This window comes from Lissotriton vulgaris, chromosome 6, assembly GCF_964263255.1.
Source record: "Lissotriton vulgaris chromosome 6, aLisVul1.2, whole genome shotgun sequence".
NCBI classification, from domain to species: Eukaryota; Metazoa; Chordata; class Amphibia; order Caudata; family Salamandridae; genus Lissotriton; species Lissotriton vulgaris.
Window position 1 is genome coordinate 1,546,495,854 of NC_141694.1, and position 21,349 is coordinate 1,546,517,202.

At 44.2% G+C, this 21,349-nt stretch overlaps 1 protein-coding gene across 1 annotated transcript in view; it reads right to left on the reverse strand.

Annotated features, from left to right (window-relative positions):
* ESF1 (ESF1 nucleolar pre-rRNA processing protein) overlaps positions 1-21,349 on the reverse strand; it is a 325,806-nt gene that overhangs the window by 228,374 nt on the left and 76,083 nt on the right. The window contains exons 4-5 of the mRNA XM_086927725.1: positions 12,118-12,231; positions 9,635-9,735 (exon numbers count right to left, since the gene is read on the reverse strand). Coding sequence (XP_086783851.1) covers positions 9,635-9,735; positions 12,118-12,231 — 215 coding nt within the window. The remainder of the gene's footprint in view (positions 1-9,634; positions 9,736-12,117; positions 12,232-21,349) is intronic.

The following is a 21,349-nucleotide window of genomic DNA, read 5'->3' on the forward strand; positions in this document are numbered from 1 at the left end:
ATATTTTTGTCCACCCTAAGCGTGGAAGGGTATACTCAGATGTGAGTCCCTTGCTCATTGCACCATCAGGATTCAAGCAAGCCGGGCCGAAGACGGCTGAAATGCCAGAAACCGGTCCCCGGTAGCTTGTTTCCTTCCCAGTGAAAGAATTGGCTTTTGTAGTTTGGTTTGCCCTGTTCCCATCATGCACTGGGACAGGAACAGACTAATTTGCATACAGCCAGGTTCTGAAACTGGGATGGTGCAGTGAGCTAAAAAACGGTGTTGGATCTAGCCCTGATCTCTTGACTGGGTGAGAGTATTCTGTTTAATTCAGAGACTCTGTCCCTCACCACCCCTTGTTGTAAATATTTTTGTCCACCCTAAGCGTGGAAGGGTATACTCAGATGTGAGTCCCTTGCTCATTGCACCATCAGGATTCAAGCAAGCCGGGCCGAAGACGGCTGAAATGCCAGAAACCGGTCCCCGGTAGCTTGTTTCCTTCCCAGTGTAAGAATTGGCTTTTGTAGTTTGGTTTGCCCTGTTCCCATCATGCACTGGGACAGGAACAGACTAATTTGCATACAGCCAGGTTCTGAAACTGGGATGGTGCAGTGAGCTAAAAAACGGTGTTGGATCTAGCCCTGATCTCTTGACTGGGTGAGAGTATTCTGTTTAATTCAGAGACTCTGTCCCTCACCACCCCTTGTTGTAAATATTTTTGTCCACCCTAAGCGTGGAAGGGTATACTCAGATGTGAGTCCCTTGCTCATTGCACCATCAGGATTCAAGCAAGCCGGGCCGAAGACGGCTGAAATGCCAGAAACCGGTCCCCGGTAGCTTGTTTCCTTCCCAGTGTAAGAATTGGCTTTTGTAGTTTGGTTTGCCCTGTTCCCATCATGCACTGGGACAGGAACAGACTAATTTGCATACAGCCAGGTTCTGAAACTGGGATGGTGCAGTGAGCTAAAAAACGGTGTTGGATCTAGCCCTGATCTCTTGACTGGGTGAGAGTATTCTGTTTAATTCAGAGACTCTGTCCCTCACCACCCCTTGTTGTAAATATTTTTGTCCACCCTAAGCGTGGAAGGGTATACTCAGATGTGAGTCCCTTGCTCATTGCACCATCAGGATTCAAGCAAGCCGGGCCGAAGACGGCTGAAATGCCAGAAACCGGTCCCCGGTAGCTTGTTTCCTTCCCAGTGTAAGATTGGCTTTTGTAGTTTGGTTTGCCCTGTTCCCATCATGCACTGGGACAGGAACAGACTAATTTGCATACAGCCAGGTTCTGAAACTGGGATGGTGCAGTGAGCTAAAAAACGGTGTTGGATCTAGCCCTGATCTCTTGACTGGGTGAGAGTATTCTGTTTAATTCAGAGACTCTGTCCCTCACCACCCCTTGTTGTAAATATTTTTGTCCACCCTAAGCGTGGAAGGGTATACTCAGATGTGAGTCCCTTGCTCATTGCACCATCAGGATTCAAGCAAGCCGGGCCGAAGACGGCTGAAATGCCAGAAACCGGTCCCCGGTAGCTTGTTTCCTTCCCAGTGTAAGAATTGGCTTTTGTAGTTTGGTTTGCCCTGTTCCCATCATGCACTGGGACAGGAACAGACTAATTTGCATACAGCCAGATTCTGAAACTGGGATGGTGCAGTGAGCTAAAAAACGGTGTTGGATCTAGCCCTGATCTCTTGACTGGGTGAGAGTATTCTGTTTAATTCAGAGACTCTGTCCCTCACCACCCCTTGTTGTAAATATTTTTGTCCACCCTAAGCGTGGAAGGGTATACTCAGATGTGAGTCCCTTGCTCATTGCACCATCAGGATTCAAGCAAGCCGGGCCGAAGACGGCTGAAATGCCAGAAACCGGTCCCCGGTAGCTTGTTTCCTTCCCAGTGTAAGAATTGGCTTTTGTAGTTTGGTTTGCCCTGTTCCCATCATGCACTGGGACAGGAACAGACTAATTTGCATACAGCCAGGTTCTGAAACTGGGATGGTGCAGTGAGCTAAAAAACGGTGTTGGATCTAGCCCTGATCTCTTGACTGGGTGAGAGTATTCTGTTTAATTCAGAGACTCTGTCCCTCACCACCCCTTGTTGTAAATATTTTTGTCCACCCTAAGCGTGGAAGGGTATACTCAGATGTGAGTCCCTTGCTCATTGCACCATCAGGATTCAAGCAAGCCGGGCCGAAGACGGCTGAAATGCCAGAAACCGGTCCCCGGTAGCTTGTTTCCTTCCCAGTGTAAGAATTGGCTTTTGTAGTTTGGTTTGCCCTGTTCCCATCATGCACTGGGACAGGAACAGACTAATTTGCATACAGCCAGGTTCTGAAACTGGGATGGTGCAGTGAGCTAAAAAACGGTGTTGGATCTAGCCCTGATCTCTTGACTGGGTGAGAGTATTCTGTTTAATTCAGAGACTCTGTCCCTCACCACCCCTTGTTGTAAATATTTTTGTCCACCCTAAGCGTGGAAGGGTATACTCAGATGTGAGTCCCTTGCTCATTGCACCATCAGGATTCAAGCAAGCCGGGCCGAAGACGGCTGAAATGCCAGAAACCGGTCCCCGGTAGCTTGTTTCCTTCCCAGTGTAAGAATTGGCTTTTGTAGTTTGGTTTGCCCTGTTCCCATCATGCACTGGGACAGGAACAGACTAATTTGCATACAGCCAGGTTCTGAAACTGGGATGGTGCAGTGAGCTAAAAAACGGTGTTGGATCTAGCCCTGATCTCTTGACTGGGTGACAGTATTCTGTTTAATTCAGAGACTCTGTCCCTCACCACCCCTTGTTGTAAATATTTTTGTCCACCCTAAGCGTGGAAGGGTATACTCAGATGTGAGTCCCTTGCTCATTGCACCATCAGGATTCAAGCAAGCCGGGCCGAAGACGGCTGAAATGCCAGAAACCGGTCCCCGGTAGCTTGTTTCCTTCCCAGTGTAAGAATTGGCTTTTGTAGTTTGGTTTGCCCTGTTCCCATCATGCACTGGGACAGGAACAGACTAATTTGCATACAGCCAGGTTCTGAAACTGGGATGGTGCAGTGAGCTAAAAAACGGTGTTGGATCTAGCCCTGATCTCTTGACTGGGTGAGAGTATTCTGTTTAATTCAGAGACTCTGTCCCTCACCACCCCTTGTTGTAAATATTTTTGTCCACCCTAAGCGTGGAAGGGTATACTCAGATGTGAGTCCCTTGCTCATTGCACCATCAGGATTCAAGCAAGCCGGGCCGAAGACGGCTGAAATGCCAGAAACCGGTCCCCGGTAGCTTGTTTCCTTCCCAGTGTAAGAATTGGCTTTTGTAGTTTGGTTTGCCCTGTTCCCATCATGCACTGGGACAGGAACAGACTAATTTGCATACAGCCAGGTTCTGAAACTGGGATGGTGCAGTGATCTAAAAAACGGTGTTGGATCTAGCCCTGATCTCTTGACTGGGTGAGAGTATTCTGTTTAATTCAGAGACTCTGTCCCTCACCACCCCTTGTTGTAAATATTTTTGTCCACCCTAAGCGTGGAAGGGTATACTCAGATGTGAGTCCCTTGCTCATTGCACCATCAGGATTCAAGCAAGCCGGGCCGAAGACGGCTGAAATGCCAGAAACCGGTCCCCGGTAGCTTGTTTCCTTCCCAGTGTAAGAATTGGCTTTTGTAGTTTGGTTTGCCCTGTTCCCATCATGCACTGGGACAGGAACAGACTAATTTGCATACAGCCAGGTTCTGAAACTGGGATGGTGCAGTGAGCTAAAAAACGGTGTTGGATCTAGCCCTGATCTCTTGACTGGGTGAGAGTATTCTGTTTAATTCAGAGACTCTGTCCCTCACCACCCCTTGTTGTAAATATTTTTGTACACCTCTATTTTAGGCACCCTCCTTAGTGTAGGCTAGTACTTGATATCCCAACTGATCTAACAAATGACCCTGCTCTCCCGCTATGTGAGTTTCCTGGAGGCACACCAAGTCCACATTTAAAGATCTTAGCCACGTTGCCACCCGCTGCCTCTTGGTTCGATCATTTAATCCGCAAACATTTACAGTGATTATACGCGTACCCATTAATGTACATCGGTTACCTGCCCCAACAAGTTAACATCAACAGCACACAATGTTCTATCATCTCCTCCTTGAAGTGATCTATCCATCCACTGAATTTTACATATTTCATGAAATCTTCCCTGTACATAAATATTTAAACAAAAAACATCCAAGTGCCCTGTACCCCTCCCCCCCTCCTCACTCCCCCGCCTCCCCCCTCTTACAGGCAAATAGGTCAGTCCTGACCTATGCGTGACAGCTGTAGCCCCAGGTGCCACCCGCTCCTCCCTCCCTCCCCTGCGCTAGTTACCATCTATTTCTTTATGCCATTATACCATTACTATTTTATTTAGGACACACGTTTTAGGTTTTTCCTTTCAAGTAATCCACATTATTGTTAAGCTTTTTGTTTTGTCTGGATTAGTGCAACCACCATATTTTTTGTGCCCCCTTTTCTTTGCTTGATCTCCTCAAGGTACTCCTGCGCTTTAATCTCAGAGAAAAAGATCTTGGTCTGTCCCTTATCTATTACCTTAAGACGAGATGGAAACATTAAATATGCTTCGCAACCCATGTTTTGGAAAGGGGTTATAATTTTCCTCATCCGCCACCTCCTTTCCACTGTGGCGTGACAGAAATCGGGACGGGCAAAGAAAGTCGTACCATTATATGTTCGTCTAGCTACAGGCTTGGCTTTGTCCATGATCTCCTGTCTTAAAAGGAAATTCCCTACGAATATCAAAATAGCCCTAGGTTTATCAGTAGGTGAGGCCCTTTTTTGAACCATAGGGAACCTGTGCGCTCTTTGAATGTCCCTTTCCCATACCCAGCCCGTTAATTCAGGAAAGGCCCCCTTAAGCAACTCAATGACAAATGCCCGCACATCCTGCCCTTCCCTTCCTTCCGCCACCCCCAATAATCTTATATTGTTACGTCGTTGGCGGTTCTCATAGTCCTCGAGTTTCCAGTGCACATCACTTGCCATCTTTTCCTGTTCCTTCCGAAACTCGTTCCAATTCCCAACTTCTTCCTCCAATTTCTCAGTTCTTGTTTCTACTTCAGTAACCCTTGATGCCATATCTGAATATAGTTTATTACCTTTTCGTAGAGATGCTTGTATCTTTTGATTAGTGTGCTTTGCCCTCCGGGACGCAGCTCTAGCCTCCCCCTGCATTTCTTTTAATGTTGTATACAGCATATCCATCGTTGTCGCTTGTGCAGAGGAGTTGGGTTGAGAGTCAGGCACAGCTGCAGCCCCCTCTTGGTAAAGCTGTGAGGTTGCTGAGTAATCCCAGTCTAACCTTTTAGAGACTTCTGTATGTGAGGGACTCATATTGGTTTTTGACTTGCTGCGAGATCTATTTTTCAGACATTCCCCCCTTCTTTTAGTGGTCACTTTATGAGTTTCTTCACTGTCCGAGGTTACAGGTTCAGAGTCCAGCTCCGATTCTGTCTCGGAAACCCCAATGTCGCTTTCAGAAATGGAGTCCTCACTCTCATTATTGTCCTCCTCGTCATTGACCGAGTAAAAGCATTCATCACTTGGGGATCCCGGATTCATAGAGGGGCCAACTGGGGCTTATACGATAGATATTGGTCTGCCTTCTCTCACAGTTGCCCCCGATCCCTGATTTCCACCATCTTGATCTACTTGTTGAGTCATACCCCCCTCCTCTGTGATTAGGGCTCCAGAGCGTTCTTCAACGCAATCAAGGTGGGATAGGGATATGTTAGAGGTAGCAAAGGGAACAGACTGCACATCATTCACCCCATCCGGGGTCAACTCCACTGAATCAACCACATTCTGCGTGGGCGCCGGTCTCTCCACCCCATCCACAAGTTCCATTGGTCGGGTCTGTATCCCATCGCTAAGCACATTGTCAAGACCCTCACCGCCCTCACTGCCCTCCTTACCGGCAAGTAGTACTTGAGTCGTAGTGTGCTGTTCTCTGTCCAAAACTCCCGTGGGGTTTCGATCTTTTAGCAAAGCGGCAGCCTGCCTTTTCCCATCCTGGGTCTGTTCACGTAGCTCTTGTTGCTCGTGCTCATGCCGCGGCGTCCTCTCAGTCTCCAGCACAGTCGGCTGCGCATCTGACGATCGTGAGGCTTCCTCTGTTGTCCGAGCGTCAGTCTCAGCTGCGCTCTCTGTCTGAGCCTCTCGGAGCTCTGCACTCGATTCTTTCAGCCCATGCATGACTCCGCGAGCTCCGCCAGTCCCTGAATCTGCCTGTAGTGAGGCGGCTACTGCTTCCGTCCCTGCCACAACCGCTGTTCCTAAGGACTGGATCAAAGCGGGCGCTGCAAAGGATTCACGGAGGGTAGGTTGGCGCATATTTCCCTCTTTACCCGCAGCTTTACCAAACTGCTTCATTGTTCTGGCGCTTTATTGCTTTTTTATTTAATTGAGGTTTCTCCTTTTTCTCTTAATTTCTCTTTTGACTTCGGTTCATTCTTTTTTTGTGGCTTTTCAATATTCTCTTCCTCCTCTGCATAGTCTGCGTTATCTAGATTGTCTCTCACCATATTTCTGCGGGTTCGACTATGTGTCATCGACCAAAGATTAGAGCTTTGGGCTACGCCAGGATCACTTAAAGTAGAGTTATATTTTTCTTTCTCTTTCTGAGAATCTTTCTACGGTCTTGGACCGCGTGGGGCCATACTTTGCATCAGGGCTTGTCGAGAAGCAAGTGGAGGTTTGTCCTGAGATCCAAACCAGCAAAGCACACTTGACAAATTCAATCCGCTTCTCACTATCCAGTAAAACAGCCGCTTTACAAGTTTCATAGAGTACTGCATACTATCTTTATGCAGGCAGCGATCATCGGCATTTTCCCGTTTCTTTTCACCATTGAGCAGGAGCCTGGGAGGGTAGCGACTGCTCCCTACGGTCTGTCAGCGGCCATCTTGCCTTTTACATTTGGTTGGCTGAAATGTTCAATGACGAAAAAACAACAACTTCCGGTTAGAGGCGGTTGCAACGTACTGTGCCTATACGCTGTTGGATTGAAGTTACGATTTTTTTCTGCTTCATAGACACGTAATGGACTGATGAATTTTTTCCCTTCATTTTTTTCTCTCACTTAACAAGTTACATGCGTTTTTTAGTCCTCATATGCAACAATCCAAAAAGGTATTTATTTCGGTGTGTTTTGGGTTTAGAGAACACGATATATACCAACAAAACCAGCCAGATATTCCCTTGCCCAGATACATCTGCTTTCGACCTTTATCTCACGGAGCAGAGGATATCCTTGCGTATCTCGTATTGGATTAGGGTGTCTTAATCCTTGGACCATTTTAGTGCTCTATTACCTGCCTAGATTTTATTCAAAACTAAGAAAAGGTTCCCATAAACTGGCTCTCTTTTCTGAGGCGTTTATACAATCTAACCTGCCAAATCGTCTGGCTGTCCTTAACCAAGCTGCACAAGACGGTGGACTTCTAGAAATCCAATTGATACAAATTTCCCTTCGGGCGATAATAATCAAAATTAATAACAGCTGCTCTAACAACTTCTTGTTCTTCCCAGAAAAGCTATAATTGTCTAAGATCCCAAAAATAATCAGAGATGGGCTTATCTCAATGTTCTTTTTCAGTACGTCTATTAATAGCTTACCGACTTCGGGCCAGTCGGCATTCACACCAGGACATTGCCAAAACATATGGATGTCATCCGCCTTTGTAGACCACATTTCGGCCAAGATCTTGTTTCAAGTTACATGTGTTTTGACACTTTACATCCCTGTTGGGTTTTACCATTTTTCTGGTTCCTAATTCAGATTTTACTCCCAATTATCCAGTTTGGCGAAATTCTGAACTTGGTTCTGTCTCATTCGAACTTGAACTCTGCGTTCTGAAAATTTGCCCCCGCTATTGTGCGTTCTCCGATCAAGGGAGTGTGTAGTGAGGGCTGGCCTGGTTATTCACACAGCTATGTTAGCATAGGCTTATTAGAAGTTTAAACGCCATTTTACCTTTTTGCTGTTTTTGCACACAACACTGCATATAACTGTTGCTGTAAGTTAGGCTGCGTGAAATTCTTCACATGGGAAAGGCTGGTTTTCTGCATCCTTAGACTTACATTGTGACTCTAATCTGCACACTGAGTGCTAAAGCCTCCAAGGTTATCATAACAAGGTAGCTGTTGTTCGGGCTGATCGGCTCACGTTTTAGCCAGAACATATATGCAGCTTCAGCCAACGTGATTCTGGCGCCATTAATAATGCACTGTAAGCATGATTACCGACACTCGGAAGAAGCCCGATTTTCCAGAGAGACAGAGCTTTTGCAGATCCTGATTTGATTCACACCTGCTGATCTTGGAGGTATGGGATCCCCCAAACAAGACTAAGAGACCTTCTATAGTTTATAAAACATAGTTCCTATCTAGGGAGGGTGTTGTACTAGGTACTATGAGACCAGTTTTCACCATCATTGTAATATGATTTCTCCTTTTGTGTTTTATGGAATTGTAACAATGCTGACCATATTTCTAATCGTATGTCTGCTTATGTTGGCAAAAATACTGCATCTTAAAGCACGTTGTTAAAATAAATATTTTAACTTTGCCCGTGTCTCTATTTACTCCTGTTGTGGACTGGTATGAGAGTATAACGAAAGTGTTCTTGCTTCCCACCATTCCTAGGTACAACCTAAGTCGCATGTTCTGGGTTGTCTAATCATTGGTTCCTTTGCTGTAGGACGAAGAGCTAATGAGACACTGATGCAAGCTGGTTAGGGTTTCTAGGCACTAAGGTGAGTTTTCTGGTATACTACAATTCACTGAGGTCCTGGGTCTCTGTGCACAGTTCTGTGTAGGAGCAGAATCCCTGCGACAATGCCGCATTAAGTTTTTGTGTCTAGGTTTAGGAGCTCGTCAGGTTAAGTGCACTGGATTTCACGAGACACCTTAGTGTTTTATCCTGCATCTCATGTATGCTGGAGTAACTCTTGACCATGTCCAGAATGTCAGTCTGGACGTAAGGCTTATCCCCTCCTCCACCCAAAATGGATGCCTACTGTTTATTTCGTGTGAAAGGCTCGTCTGCAACCAAGGTCCCGTAACCTCTCTTTCCAAAATAAGAAGATGTGGTACATGGATTGGAAGCCTGGGTTTCTTTGGGGTGTGATGCTATGTGATGTTCTGCAGTTCCTGGACTGCCTAATCATCAGCTGGAGGCACTTTGTTTCTGCTGTAATGTGGAAATAGCTACTTGGAAAAGAGTGCACAGACATCCATGCTTTGAAGCACTTACCTTTTCATCACCGGTCTAGGTAGTATCCTAGTGCAGAAGAGGGCACCCTGCTCTGCCCATTTCCCTCATTCCACAAGAGGCAGGGGAAAAGGGTATTGGAGTCTTCACTTTCAGCAGAAAAAAATTCCCTTTATGACATAATCCAAGGGCAAGAAATGACTAACTCATAGAAACAAAAAAGCAAGACCACACTAAACACAGCTGCCTAACATAATGGGTCAGATATTCTTCTGGAAATGGTTTCTGCCCAACAGTTTTTTTCGGCCATTAGCTAGTCTATAGATCGACATTTTACTATATGTGCATGATGTTCCACACACTGAAATTTCCTTAAATCCTTGGTTGACATTTGCAATCAAGAAACTTACTTTTGCTCATCTGTGGCATCTTCAGGTAATTCTTTTAATTCAACAGGGCCCTGTATAGTTTCTTCTTTCATTCTTTCCTTCCCAAACTCAGAAGGATAAATCTATGGAGGGTACAGTACACAAATTAAGTGAGAACAATTTAACACAGCACACTTATTCACTAAGCCATATCAAATATTTAGCTTGGTTAGATCACTGTAAAATGGTTTAATTAGAGCTGTGATCATTAAGAACCTAGCCATTAGAAAAGCACTGTGTCAGTAGAATAGATATGATACATTGATTTGCAAATGCAACCAGCAGCAACCAGCACATAACCATCCTTCGACTTGCTTGCACAGCTGTATGCATTTGATTCCCAACTGCCAGACCTGCATGCACCCTTTGTGAAAAGGAACGCCCTGCTTTCAAACACACAGGTAAACAAAGAGAAACTATTCCCTAGATGCTAAAAAAGTGTTTGAGAGAAGGGCAGAATTTTGGAACAATGTTCAGGATAATACACAGCAAACACAAGGAGAAGATGGACCGAGTTCTGAAACTTTTCAGACACTCGCCCCCAGTCACAGAACTGGGTTGAATTAATCGTCGTTTTTTAGCTCACTTCTCCACCCAAGTTCAGACTCAGCCCTTTGCAAATGAGGCTTGACCCTGTTCCTCATGGGAACTGTCCAGCCGAAATGCCAAGACAGGCCTTCCCTGAACCGGAAACAAGCATCCTGGGACCAATTTCGTGGTAACACCCTCCATCAACCAGGCTAGCTTGAATCCAGTGGCAAAGTGAGCAAGGGACCCAAGTCTGGGCATACCCTGCTAACTTAGGGCGAGCTAAGCAAACACAAGGAGATTGGGGGTGAATCTCGTGCACTGTCCATCATCTCCTTGTGCTTGCTTTGTTCATCCTAAATTGGCAGGGTATGTCCAGATGTAGGTCACTTGCTCACTTGAGTGTCTGAAAAGTTTCAGTGCTCCGTCCATCCTCTCCTTGTGTTTGCCAGGATAATACACAATCAGCTACAGGAGCAGAGTTGGCGCACTGGCCTGAAGAGGCCTGGTTCGGCCATCCACAGTAAGAATCGCATGTGTTACAATGCACTTCAGGGTAGACCGTTTCTACTCTTTTTCTAGCAGTGAAGGAAGCAACTATGGCCTTGCATATATATGTGGTTGCAGAAATGTTGACCCTTACTGTTAGTCAAAAAGTTAGCCTGTGATGTTCAGAATAAAGACCATTATTCCTGAAAATATGGGGAAGTTGGTGGCTTACATAGACAAAACTCCACTAAACTGACTTGTCCCAAAATGCTGCCTGTTCCTAATTTTTGGGACAGATAAAAAATTAAGAGATAGGGATAAAAGTTTTCAAAACACCAAGTTGCTAATCTGGAAGAAGGTTTATATGTGGCTCCATCCTGGTAATTGCAGAAGGGATACAGGGTCTTTGAACAAGAGGCAAGGGAGAAAGCAAGGACAAAAAAATGGTCCAGATGGAAAAAGGGGATGGGTGTGCAGGATAATAGAGGAATGGGACTGATCATTTATTTCCAGAAGGTGATGATATCCATCTTCGATGCATGTAATCTTTTTGAAAATTTCAATAAGGTGTTAAAAAATAAAATGAAATAAAATACAATATTAGAGATCACATCCAGGTTGAAATAATAATTAAAATTATTTTAATTTAATATACAAAAGTAAAAAATGTAATTCAGAGTAAGAATTTAAGCCAATAAAAGTTAATTCACATGGACTTATTTGATTTAATTTGAATTCATTGTAAGTTAGGTTTAGCGTTATAATTAACAACAATACATTCTTTTTGTATAGGTAAACAAATACATTAATTCCAACTGTAATCCTTTTTATCATAATACAATATTTTTTAATTGCTTAATTTACAATTGGTTAGGATTACTGGTGGAATACGGTAAATTATTATTAATGATACTTATCGTAATTCATTCAAGGCAAAAAATACAACTTAGGAGTAAGGTGAAGGATATTAAGGAAAATTAATATAATTAAATTACAACAGATATAATTACATTAGAAATTAGATATAGGAAACATTAGGAATATGAGTAGGTTAAAATAACAAAGCAAGGGTACAATTAAGTAAAAAAAGATAAAAGTTTAATTGGTACATTTCAAGGTTATAGACAGGTGGGGAAGTAAAGGTATGGCAAATGTATGGTAAATTTAAATTAGTCGCACAGAAGGTTGGATACAGACTCTCAAAGGAGAGTATACACTTTTCCGACTCTTCAGGACCAGCAATTTAATTTGCTGATATAATGTTGTTAAACAAACTATGAACATCCCTTATTGAAAAAAGGAGTCATTAATATTTAACATAAAACATGAAGGGAAGGGAACACAGGTTTCAATCACCTAAATAACTAAAGTCAATAGTAGAACAATGCTATATTTCTGAATGAAAAGACCTTTGGCCGAATTACAAATGAATAAAAAATGACTCTTACCTTTACAGAAAATACAACACCTCCCTTGGGCTTGAAAGAGTTAAATAAAGCCAGCAAGTCCTTTGCCTTTAAACGATCCCAGTCCATATTACACACTGCCAATCTATTTGTGATCTATTTTGAGATATAATAAAAGGAAAAAAGTTTAAAAAGAGCAGCAATTCAATGTTAGTGCAGGTTGTGTTTTATTAATTCTGAACAATTTTGCATTTTAAAAGTGCTTGCCAATTCAGACTTTTTCAGTTAGGCTACAATAGGACAACTCCGTCACACTGTCAATTTGGTTTTACTGTATACTAATAGGTTTAGTTATCCCAATCCTGCTTCTGAAGCACCCACAGCACTGAGACCCCCTTCCTCGCCGCCACAGACTATGTCCGTACCCTCCTCGACAGGGGCGAGACTGCAGCCCTCATCTTCCTGGACCTCTTGGCCACCTTTGACACTATCTCCCACCGTACCCTATACCCAAGACTCCATTATGCCTGCATCCGCGACAAAGCCCTGGAATGGATCAGCTCCTTCCTCACCGGTAGAACAAAGAGTCAGACTACCTCTTCTCCACTCTGAAACCCCAGAGATCAGCTGCAGAGTGCCTCTGGCTTCCTCCCCGAGACCCACTCTCTCAAACATCTCACAGCCATCGTCCGGAACCACGGACTCAACATTGTCTCCTACGCAGACGACACACAGCTGATCCTCTACTTCACCAATGAACCAACAGTCGGCAAGAACACCTTCCACAATGGGATGAAGACTGTTCCTACCTGGATCAAGGATAGCTGCCTCAAGCTTAACTCAGAGAAGACTGAATTCCTCATTTGGGCTTGACCCCCTCTGTCTGGGACAACTCCAGGTAGCCTGCAGATCTTGGATACCCCCCACACCCACAGACAATGCACAAGACCTCATCATCCTGCTTCCACAGGCTATGCCTGCACCCAAAGATCTTAAAGTGGATCCCTACAGAGTCCAGAAAACAGTCAACCACACATTCAGCATCAGACTCTACTACGGCAACGTACTCTACGCTTGGAATCTCCTAAAAACTCCTCAAGAAACTGCAGAAGATTCGGAATGCCTCCTCCAGACTCATCCTCAACATCCCCCAACCCAGCCACATCACCAGCCACTTGAGATCTCCACTGGCTCTCAGTCAACAAAAGAATTGCCTTCAAGCTCCTCACACACGCCTGCAAAGCTCTACACGACGCGGGACCTGCGTACTTCAATCACTGCCTCTCATTCCATGCACCCACCAGAGACCACGGCTGGAGGAAGATCCTTCTCCTACCTCGCAGCAAAGACCTGCAACAACCTGCCTCTCCACCTCAGGATATCACGGTCATTGCCTCAATTCAGGGAGGACCTTAATATCTGGCTCTTTGTCGGAGCCACAGTGCATTCCGCGAATCAGCAGCCCACCCACTTTAAACCCCATCCCATCCCTTTCCAGGGCCTTGAGAACCTCGCGGGTCAGAAGTAGTGCTTTACAAGTCTCTAGATTGATTGATATGGAGATTAATGATCATCCCCCCAAAAAAATGTTCAGTCGCCTTTAGTCTTTCCACGAAGGACATAAAGCCTCCACTCATGCATGTATTTCGAATTTTTTTTTTCTCCAAACTGGTCTGCTTTCTAATCCTATTAGTAGAGTTGATTAAGTAACAAATGCCCTTATTGCTACTGTTTGTTTCCACTGAAAAGGATTTACCATGAAAAGCCCTTCTTGACTTAACTGGGTAAATCTGGTGCACCGTCCCACATTCTCAACCGTACCAAGGCTGTCCTGGTTTAGGTGTACTAATGCAGGACAATTCCAGTGTTTTGAAAATTCACAAAATTAGAAATCTAAAGATGTTCACAACATTTACATGGACTACTTCCAAAATAAATTCCTGAGAACACCCTCTATTTCCTTTATCACTTGCTAGTCTAACCCTCCCCCCCACCTCCTTTCATAAACAGTTTACCAGCTAAAAGTTCATTACATTTCCCGCTAAGGAGCTGCCAATAATGGGATATTACAACTTTAATTTGGTGTGGCAATTCTCCTTCCCAAAGTAATTTTTAATGTCTGAAGTGACGACCCCGTTGAGGTCGCACTCAGAATACCACAGTATTCCGGTATGCTGGAATTACAGATACTAACAGCATCAGCAATTCTGGGGGTTGCATCTTTGTTCTCAGAACACCTGTCATTTCAGACCCCTGAATTTTTGAAGAGCTAGTGGAAATCCACAGGCCAATAGCATCTTCACAAAAAATGTCATACAGATTCTAGTTTTGTAAATCAAGAGCACTGAATTCCTTCCATAGGTGAGTCTTCACATACAAGTGGCATTTACAGAATGAAAAAGATTATTTGACTAAGCCACCATATAATTAAGTGAAACAGAGAACATATATAATTTTAAACTGTGTATATTTGTGTAATGCACATATCAATGTTTTTGCTTCCATGAAAAGTCAATGACTCTTTTGCAGTACATTAGAATGCATGTTACGCTGTTCAAGGCACCTGAAAAACCTACACGCTTGAGGTAAGAATGCTGACAACTTCTTAATGGAACAGTTAGACAAAAAGTACTACTATAGGTCTAAGAATGTATTTAGAACTTAAGGAATACATTGAAATGTACGTTATATTTAAAACTTAGGCAGCAATATAATAATGCTCAAGCAGAAAAAGAAAGTGAAGGGGTGCCACTGGTTAAACACTGTGGGGACAATGCAAGACGAATTACTAAGGCTATGATGTATATAAACAATGTTTTACTACAACACAGATGTGCAGTGACTTTTACAATGTTACAGATGTGAAAGATTGTTTCAGCTCTTAGGAGTATTTTTTAAGTTAGAATGTGTGCGTAGGTGGAGAGGAGTTCTTGGGTGTTACCCCTCTTACATCTGTGGGTCAAGCAGTCCTGGTGGAGTCTGAGTGACAATGACGGTGGTACAATAAGCACTGCCTTAGTCTCTGGATGATAATGCCATTGGACAGGGTTCCCCTGCCTGCCTGTCTTGAAGGGTGACCAAAGAAGACGAGGAGCTGCTGCCACAAGAGATGCCAAGAAATGTAGAGTACTTAAAATACTATACAAGCAATTTGTAAATTGATTAGCTGGCCCATGATCGTGTAGGACACAAACCAATCCCTCCCTAAAGCTTAATCCCTTATGTTGAGGAAACTAATTTCCTCAAGTGCAGTCCCATTGGAGATTAGGGCGAGCACTCGGAAACAGCGGGGAAGCTCGACAGGGTCTCTACAAATCTGTTTGCCTCCCATGTAGCTCTCTATCAGTCAGGCCAGTTCTATAACACCTACATTTCCTAGAGAACTCAGGGATACCAGGGTAATTATTTTAACAAGCACTGTCTGATGTCCTTGGAACTATAAGAGCCAAATACCACGGACAGCTTACTGAAATGCGGCGAACTTCTTTAAGCTTCGAGTTGTAGGGGGTTGTGACAGTAAGCAATCAAGGCTCACTCCTGGAGGGTACTGTGGGCTTAGACTCTAGAGAATCGTATACTAATAACATATGAATGGCGCACAACAATCTGAATATCTGAATGGCCAGATAGTATTTGCACTTCAATGATTAAGACTTTCATATGCTAGAAGATCCAAGAGTGTAGTAAAACATAGTTACTTTTATGCCCAATTACTCATAAAGGGGCAGCCTGTCTCTTCTTTAGGTTGCACAAAGACAATTAGCATTCAACAGCAATGCAGGAACAGGCGTGTGTAAGACACTACAGCTTGCGACCTAAGCACGCAAGTTAAGTTGAAAAGTTTTACTTTCAGTCACTGAGACCAAAGGCAGTAAAAGATTGCTCGGCATATGTCCATCTCTGGCAGTATGCAGCATGGAGCCAGCTGGCTCAAGTATGTGTCAGTTTCTTAAAACACATATGGCTGATGTCTCCATGCACAGGAAGCCAGCAGCAGATCGTAGATAGCGGAGTGATTTCAAGTGGGTACTTTGACCTCCACTCCAGGGTACTGGGAAAGCTACATCAAAGGGGAAGAAAGAGCAGACCTTTTCCTTTTCATATGAATGTTCAAAGGCAGCTGGGAAAACTATAGCCCATTTTCTAGCTGTTACAAATTCTATTTCTGGATTCAAGACAGAAACAACCAATAGAGCACCAGACCTGTAAACAAAGAGATGATCAATCTGACCACTACAGTGGGGTTAGCTAGAGCAGTGCAGATGAGAATTGCCAAAACCTATTTAAGCAGACAATATAGATGATGTTCCTCAGCATGTGGCCACTTCTAGATGCTGAATAAACAAGACGGCATGAATCATTCTGAACATCTTCCTAGTGGAGATGCACTAGGCTGTGTGCAAACAACATAGCAGAGCGCCACATGCCAATTCCCTAAATTTCCCAGGAGTTTATAAAGCAGCCCATTTATATACCATTAAGGCAGACCCTACAAACACATTACCACCAGGCTCCCCTGGTTTCAAACGTGCTATCTGTACTTCGGAGATGACCCACCCAGCTTGTTGTAACACATCCCAAAGGATATTAAGTAGAGTGGCACATCTCAATCAAGCACCCCCAACCTGCTCGCCGCACTTGCATCAAGCCTTTATTATTCCTTAAAAATTAAGCTGGTACTCACTGAAGAATTCTCTGAGTAAAGAGGTCTTGTGCACAGCCAAGTATTTATTTATTTATTCGAATGATTTATATAGCGCGAACAAGACCCTTGTGGGTAGCAGAGCGCTTTACATGTAATACATTAGAAGCAAGAGTAAACAGGAAAAAGAAAAAGGAAAAAACATTTGCATACAAGAATCCAATTATAAGTGATTCAGATACAAGGTGCTCGATAGGACAGAACCATCAAATAAGATATGGTGCTCAATAATACAGATTAATAATTGACATCTAGTAACACATAAGCAATTCATGTGAATTTGGCCATGAAAATCGGTTTCACTTCTTTTTTGAAGGCGGCAGTGGATGGGTTTGTTCTGGTTTCTGTGGGCAAAGCATTCCAGATCCTGGGAGCCATTCCAGAAAAGCCCATTGTACGTTTTTCTTTTGGCAAATCGTTGTGGTTTCAGTAGAAGATTCTTGGATCTTCTGGAAGATCTATTACCAGCAGATTGTACTAGTTTCTGAGCTAGGTAGCTCGGGGAATTGTGGTGTATGGCCTTGTGCGTCATACAAGCTATTTTCAGGTGAATTCTAGCCTCAAATTGTAGCCAGTTGGGGTTCTAAGGTCTGGTGATATGTGTGATGCGTCTCACCGCTGAATTGATAGCAACTCTTAACGGGGCTGTCGACGACCTAGGGAGGTCACATAAGGTTACTGCCCCGTATTCCACTCTTGGGATTACTAGGGCCTGAACTGCTTGCTTAAAGTCGTTTGCTAGCAAGAAGTGTTTCAGTTTTCGCAGTGTGTTCAGGTGGAAATTTGCTCCTTCTGTGGAGGCGCTAATGTGCTTCTGCATTTTTATGTTTCTGTCCAGTGTCACCCCTAGTGATTTCGCTGATTCGACAATTAGCGGTTGCCCTTGGAGTGCTGTTAGGTGCTTCATCCATTTCAGGATGGTGGATGATTTGTTGGGGGGGGGGGGGGGGGGGGGGGGCAATTAGAAGGAACTCGGTTTTGAGGTGTTTAGTTTCAAATGGTTTTCGGCCAGCCATGTTTGAGTTTTTTTGTAGTGTTGTGTTGAAAGCTTTGATGTCCTCAAGTGAATGGATCTTGATGTAGAGATGGGTGTCGTCCGTCTGCATACATATGGAAATGGACCTCTGAGAGGCTGAGACGTTCGGTGAGAGGCTCCATGAAAAGGTTGAATAGTGTGGATGAAAGAGAAGATCCTTGCGGTACTACTAACGTGAATGGCACAGGGTTGGACAAGGTTTGATTAACTTTGAATCTTTGAGATCTATTTTGGAGGAAAGAGGTCAACCAGGTAAGCAAGGACCCGGATATTCCCATTCTGAGTTTCAGGAGTTCTAGCAAGTTGTCTTGCTTGACGGTGTCAAACGCCGATGACAAGTCGAGTAAGATTAGTAAGCAGGCTCCGTTTTTGTCAAGGATTTTTAGAGCGTCGTCAATTATCTGTGTTATGGCTGATTCAGTACTGTGGCCTGAACGGAAGCCAGATTGATCTATTCAACCTGCTTAACCAATACCAATGTGGTTGCTAAGCTGAGTGTGAACACATTTTTCCAGGAGCTTGGCTAGAGTGGGGATGTTGGATATCGGGCGATGATTATTTAGGTCCGATGGGTCAGCTGTTGGTTTCTTTAGAATAGGGAATACCTGCCCTGTTTTCAGGACATCTGAGATGGTACCTTGACGGAGGGAGGTATTTATAATCTTGGTCCAGAGAGGTAATAACAATGGTCTGAAGTCTTTTAGATAGTTAGCGGGAAGTGGGTCTGTGAAGTGGTAGGAGGGATTCAGGACATTTAGTGTCTTTAGTATAGAATCTTCACTATAGGTGATGAAGTAGGACCAGGGTGCATTGTTTTTCAGGTTGAATTTTGTGGAGCATTTGACTGAGGCACCTGGCAGGGGCGGTGCAGAGTTATTTTGCATGACCGTCAGGGATAAAAGATCATTGAATAAGTCAGTTTTTATGGCATCTGATTTTGTAGTGAAAAATGAGGCGAATTCCTCACAATTAGTTGGGTGTCAGGGGTAGCCTTGGGGTGAATGGGAGTACTCTTGCTTTGGGCTTTGATTAGATCGAATAGTTTTTTGGGGCGGTTTTTGGCTTGATCTAGTTGATTCTTGAAGAAGTGGGTTTTAGATCTTCTGATCTTTCTGAAGTAGGCATTTCTGGTTATTCTTAGCAGCTTGAGGTGTTCGGCTGATGGAGCTGATCTCCATCGTCTTTCAATCAATCTAAGTGAGCGTCTGTCCTCATTTATCCTACCATCATACCAGGGTTTTGAGTCTTTTGTGGTGGTTCTTTTCCATTGTAGAGGGGCTATTTTGTCTAGTAGGCTATTCATGGAGTGGAAGTAGTGGTCAGTTAGGCCTTGTACATCGGTAAGGTGTTCCGGGGGACCTAGAGTGTTTGGAATAGCGGATGTTAGTAGGTCAGAGCTGACGTTTTTCAGATTTCTCTTCCATATCTTTGTCCTCACCGGTTGTGTTGGAGGCCTTATGGCTGATACAATGACTTGGAATGAAATGATGTGATGGTTGGACCAATCACATGGGAGGATCGAGTAGAGTTGAATGGAGTCAACTTTGGAGAGGACTAGGTCGAGGGTTGCTCCGTTGTCATGTATGGGACTGTTAAAGAATTGGTTAAGATTAAGGTCTGATAGGAAGGCTTTGAGGCTGTTGACCTCTGGGTCATTCAGGTGGTCCCAGTAGAGGTTGAAGTTACCCAGGAATATTTGCATATTTTGTAGGCCGTCGTTTGTAGAGAGAATCTCCATGAAGTGTTCTATAAAAGTGATGTTATCACCAGGAGGGTGGTAAATGTGTGAAATGAGCAAATGTGTTTGTTATTTCTAGAGATGTTTAAACAGAGATATTCACAAGAGGATGGTGCTAGGGCATTGGAGTTGATCACTGTTAAATTGCTCTGATGTATGCACGCGATCCCACCACCCGGTCTATCAAATTTGTCAAGTCTATGTCATATTTGGGGGTACAAGTATGTCCAGGATGATTGTAGATGATTCATTTAGCCATGTTTTTGTAAGGATAAGGATGTCTGGCTAGTTTGTGAGAAGAAGGTCAGCTATATCAGCTGCATGTTTAGACGCGGACCTACAGTTTAGGAGTATACATTTTAGCTGTGCCTTGTTGGGTAATACGGTGGGTTCAGATGTGAGAGGGATTCGTATGAGGTTCCTTTCAATTATTCCTCTGTAGTTGAGTCTTGTATCTCTGTTTATGTTTATAGGGATAGACTGGATTAAGGAGTCTATAGGTAAGTTATCTGTGTGCCCCGGATTATGGGGGAGGTAGAACTGTTCGTAGGAGCAAAGTAAGGCACCTAATTCTTTAGATGGTAAGGATTTTTTCAACCTGGTTGGGGGGGATACGGCATTATGGTAAGGCACTGCACTACATTTTGGGAGATTTCTTTTAGATAGTGGATGCAATAAGAATTTTTGATGTGAGGGTAAGCTCTGGAATCATCATGTTTAGGGTGCACACACTTGGGTTGCTGTAGAATCAGATTGTGCAGAGTTTGGATGTCAGCTTTGACTTGTTGCAGAGATAATAATATCTCGTCCAGTCTGGGGTCTGTCATGAGAGCTGCCATAGTAGCGGGATGGGCTGTAGGAGGAGGAGGAGTAGTTGTGCCTTGCGTGCAGTTTGAGGAGGCGTCACCTTCAGGCTCCTTCTGTTGAGATCTTACTGTGATTGAGGCCATGGGGAGTGGGAGAGAAGAGGTAGGGTGTGGCGGGGTCTGGGAGAGGGTTGTCTGAGTGACTGTGCTGGTATGGGTGGGGTGGGGTATCGAGGATGGTTGTGACTTTGGGCTGTTGGATGGAAGGGGTTATATGAGTGGAACTATGACGATGAGTGATGGATTGTCTAAGAGGTGTGTGTGTAGGGCACTGGGAGTATTTGCGCGGGGTGGGGGGAGATAGTGTGTGTGGTGGTGGGGTTAGGGTGCGAGAAGGGCTTCTGATAGTATGAGTTGTTAGCTTGGGTGTCAATTAGGTCTGGGGTGGGTATCTGTGCAGAGGGGGACAGCTGGGTCTCCTGCCTAAAATGGGGATCAGGCTAGGAGTTGGTAAGTAAGCTGCGGTTTGTTGCTTTATCCTGGATGAGTGGAAAGATGTTGTCTAGTAGGTTTCGATTGCGGTTTGATGACTGCATGAGGATGATCAATCTGGGTGCATCCCCACCACATGGGGTATGTGCCCGGGGACTGAGGCTGAAGTCCTTGCTGTAAAGGTTTCCTTATTTAATCAATTAAATACCCCATCAACATCTGGATTAAGCTCAGACACAACCGGAGAGCCTTTTTTTAGGGGTAGGCCCCGAAGGACAAGAAGACCCAGGAGGAGCAAAAGAAAAAAAACAGAGACAAGGACAAAGACCACCCACAAACTCGCACAGTGACCGCGAAGAAGGACAAGAGCAAGAAAGGGAACCAGTAGACAATCTAGTAATCAACATTTCTGATTACCATTTTAGCGAAATTGAATTAAAAACCGTACAAAAAGGCACTTAGTTTGTTCCCACAACGGGCACCAACACATTGGAACTTAA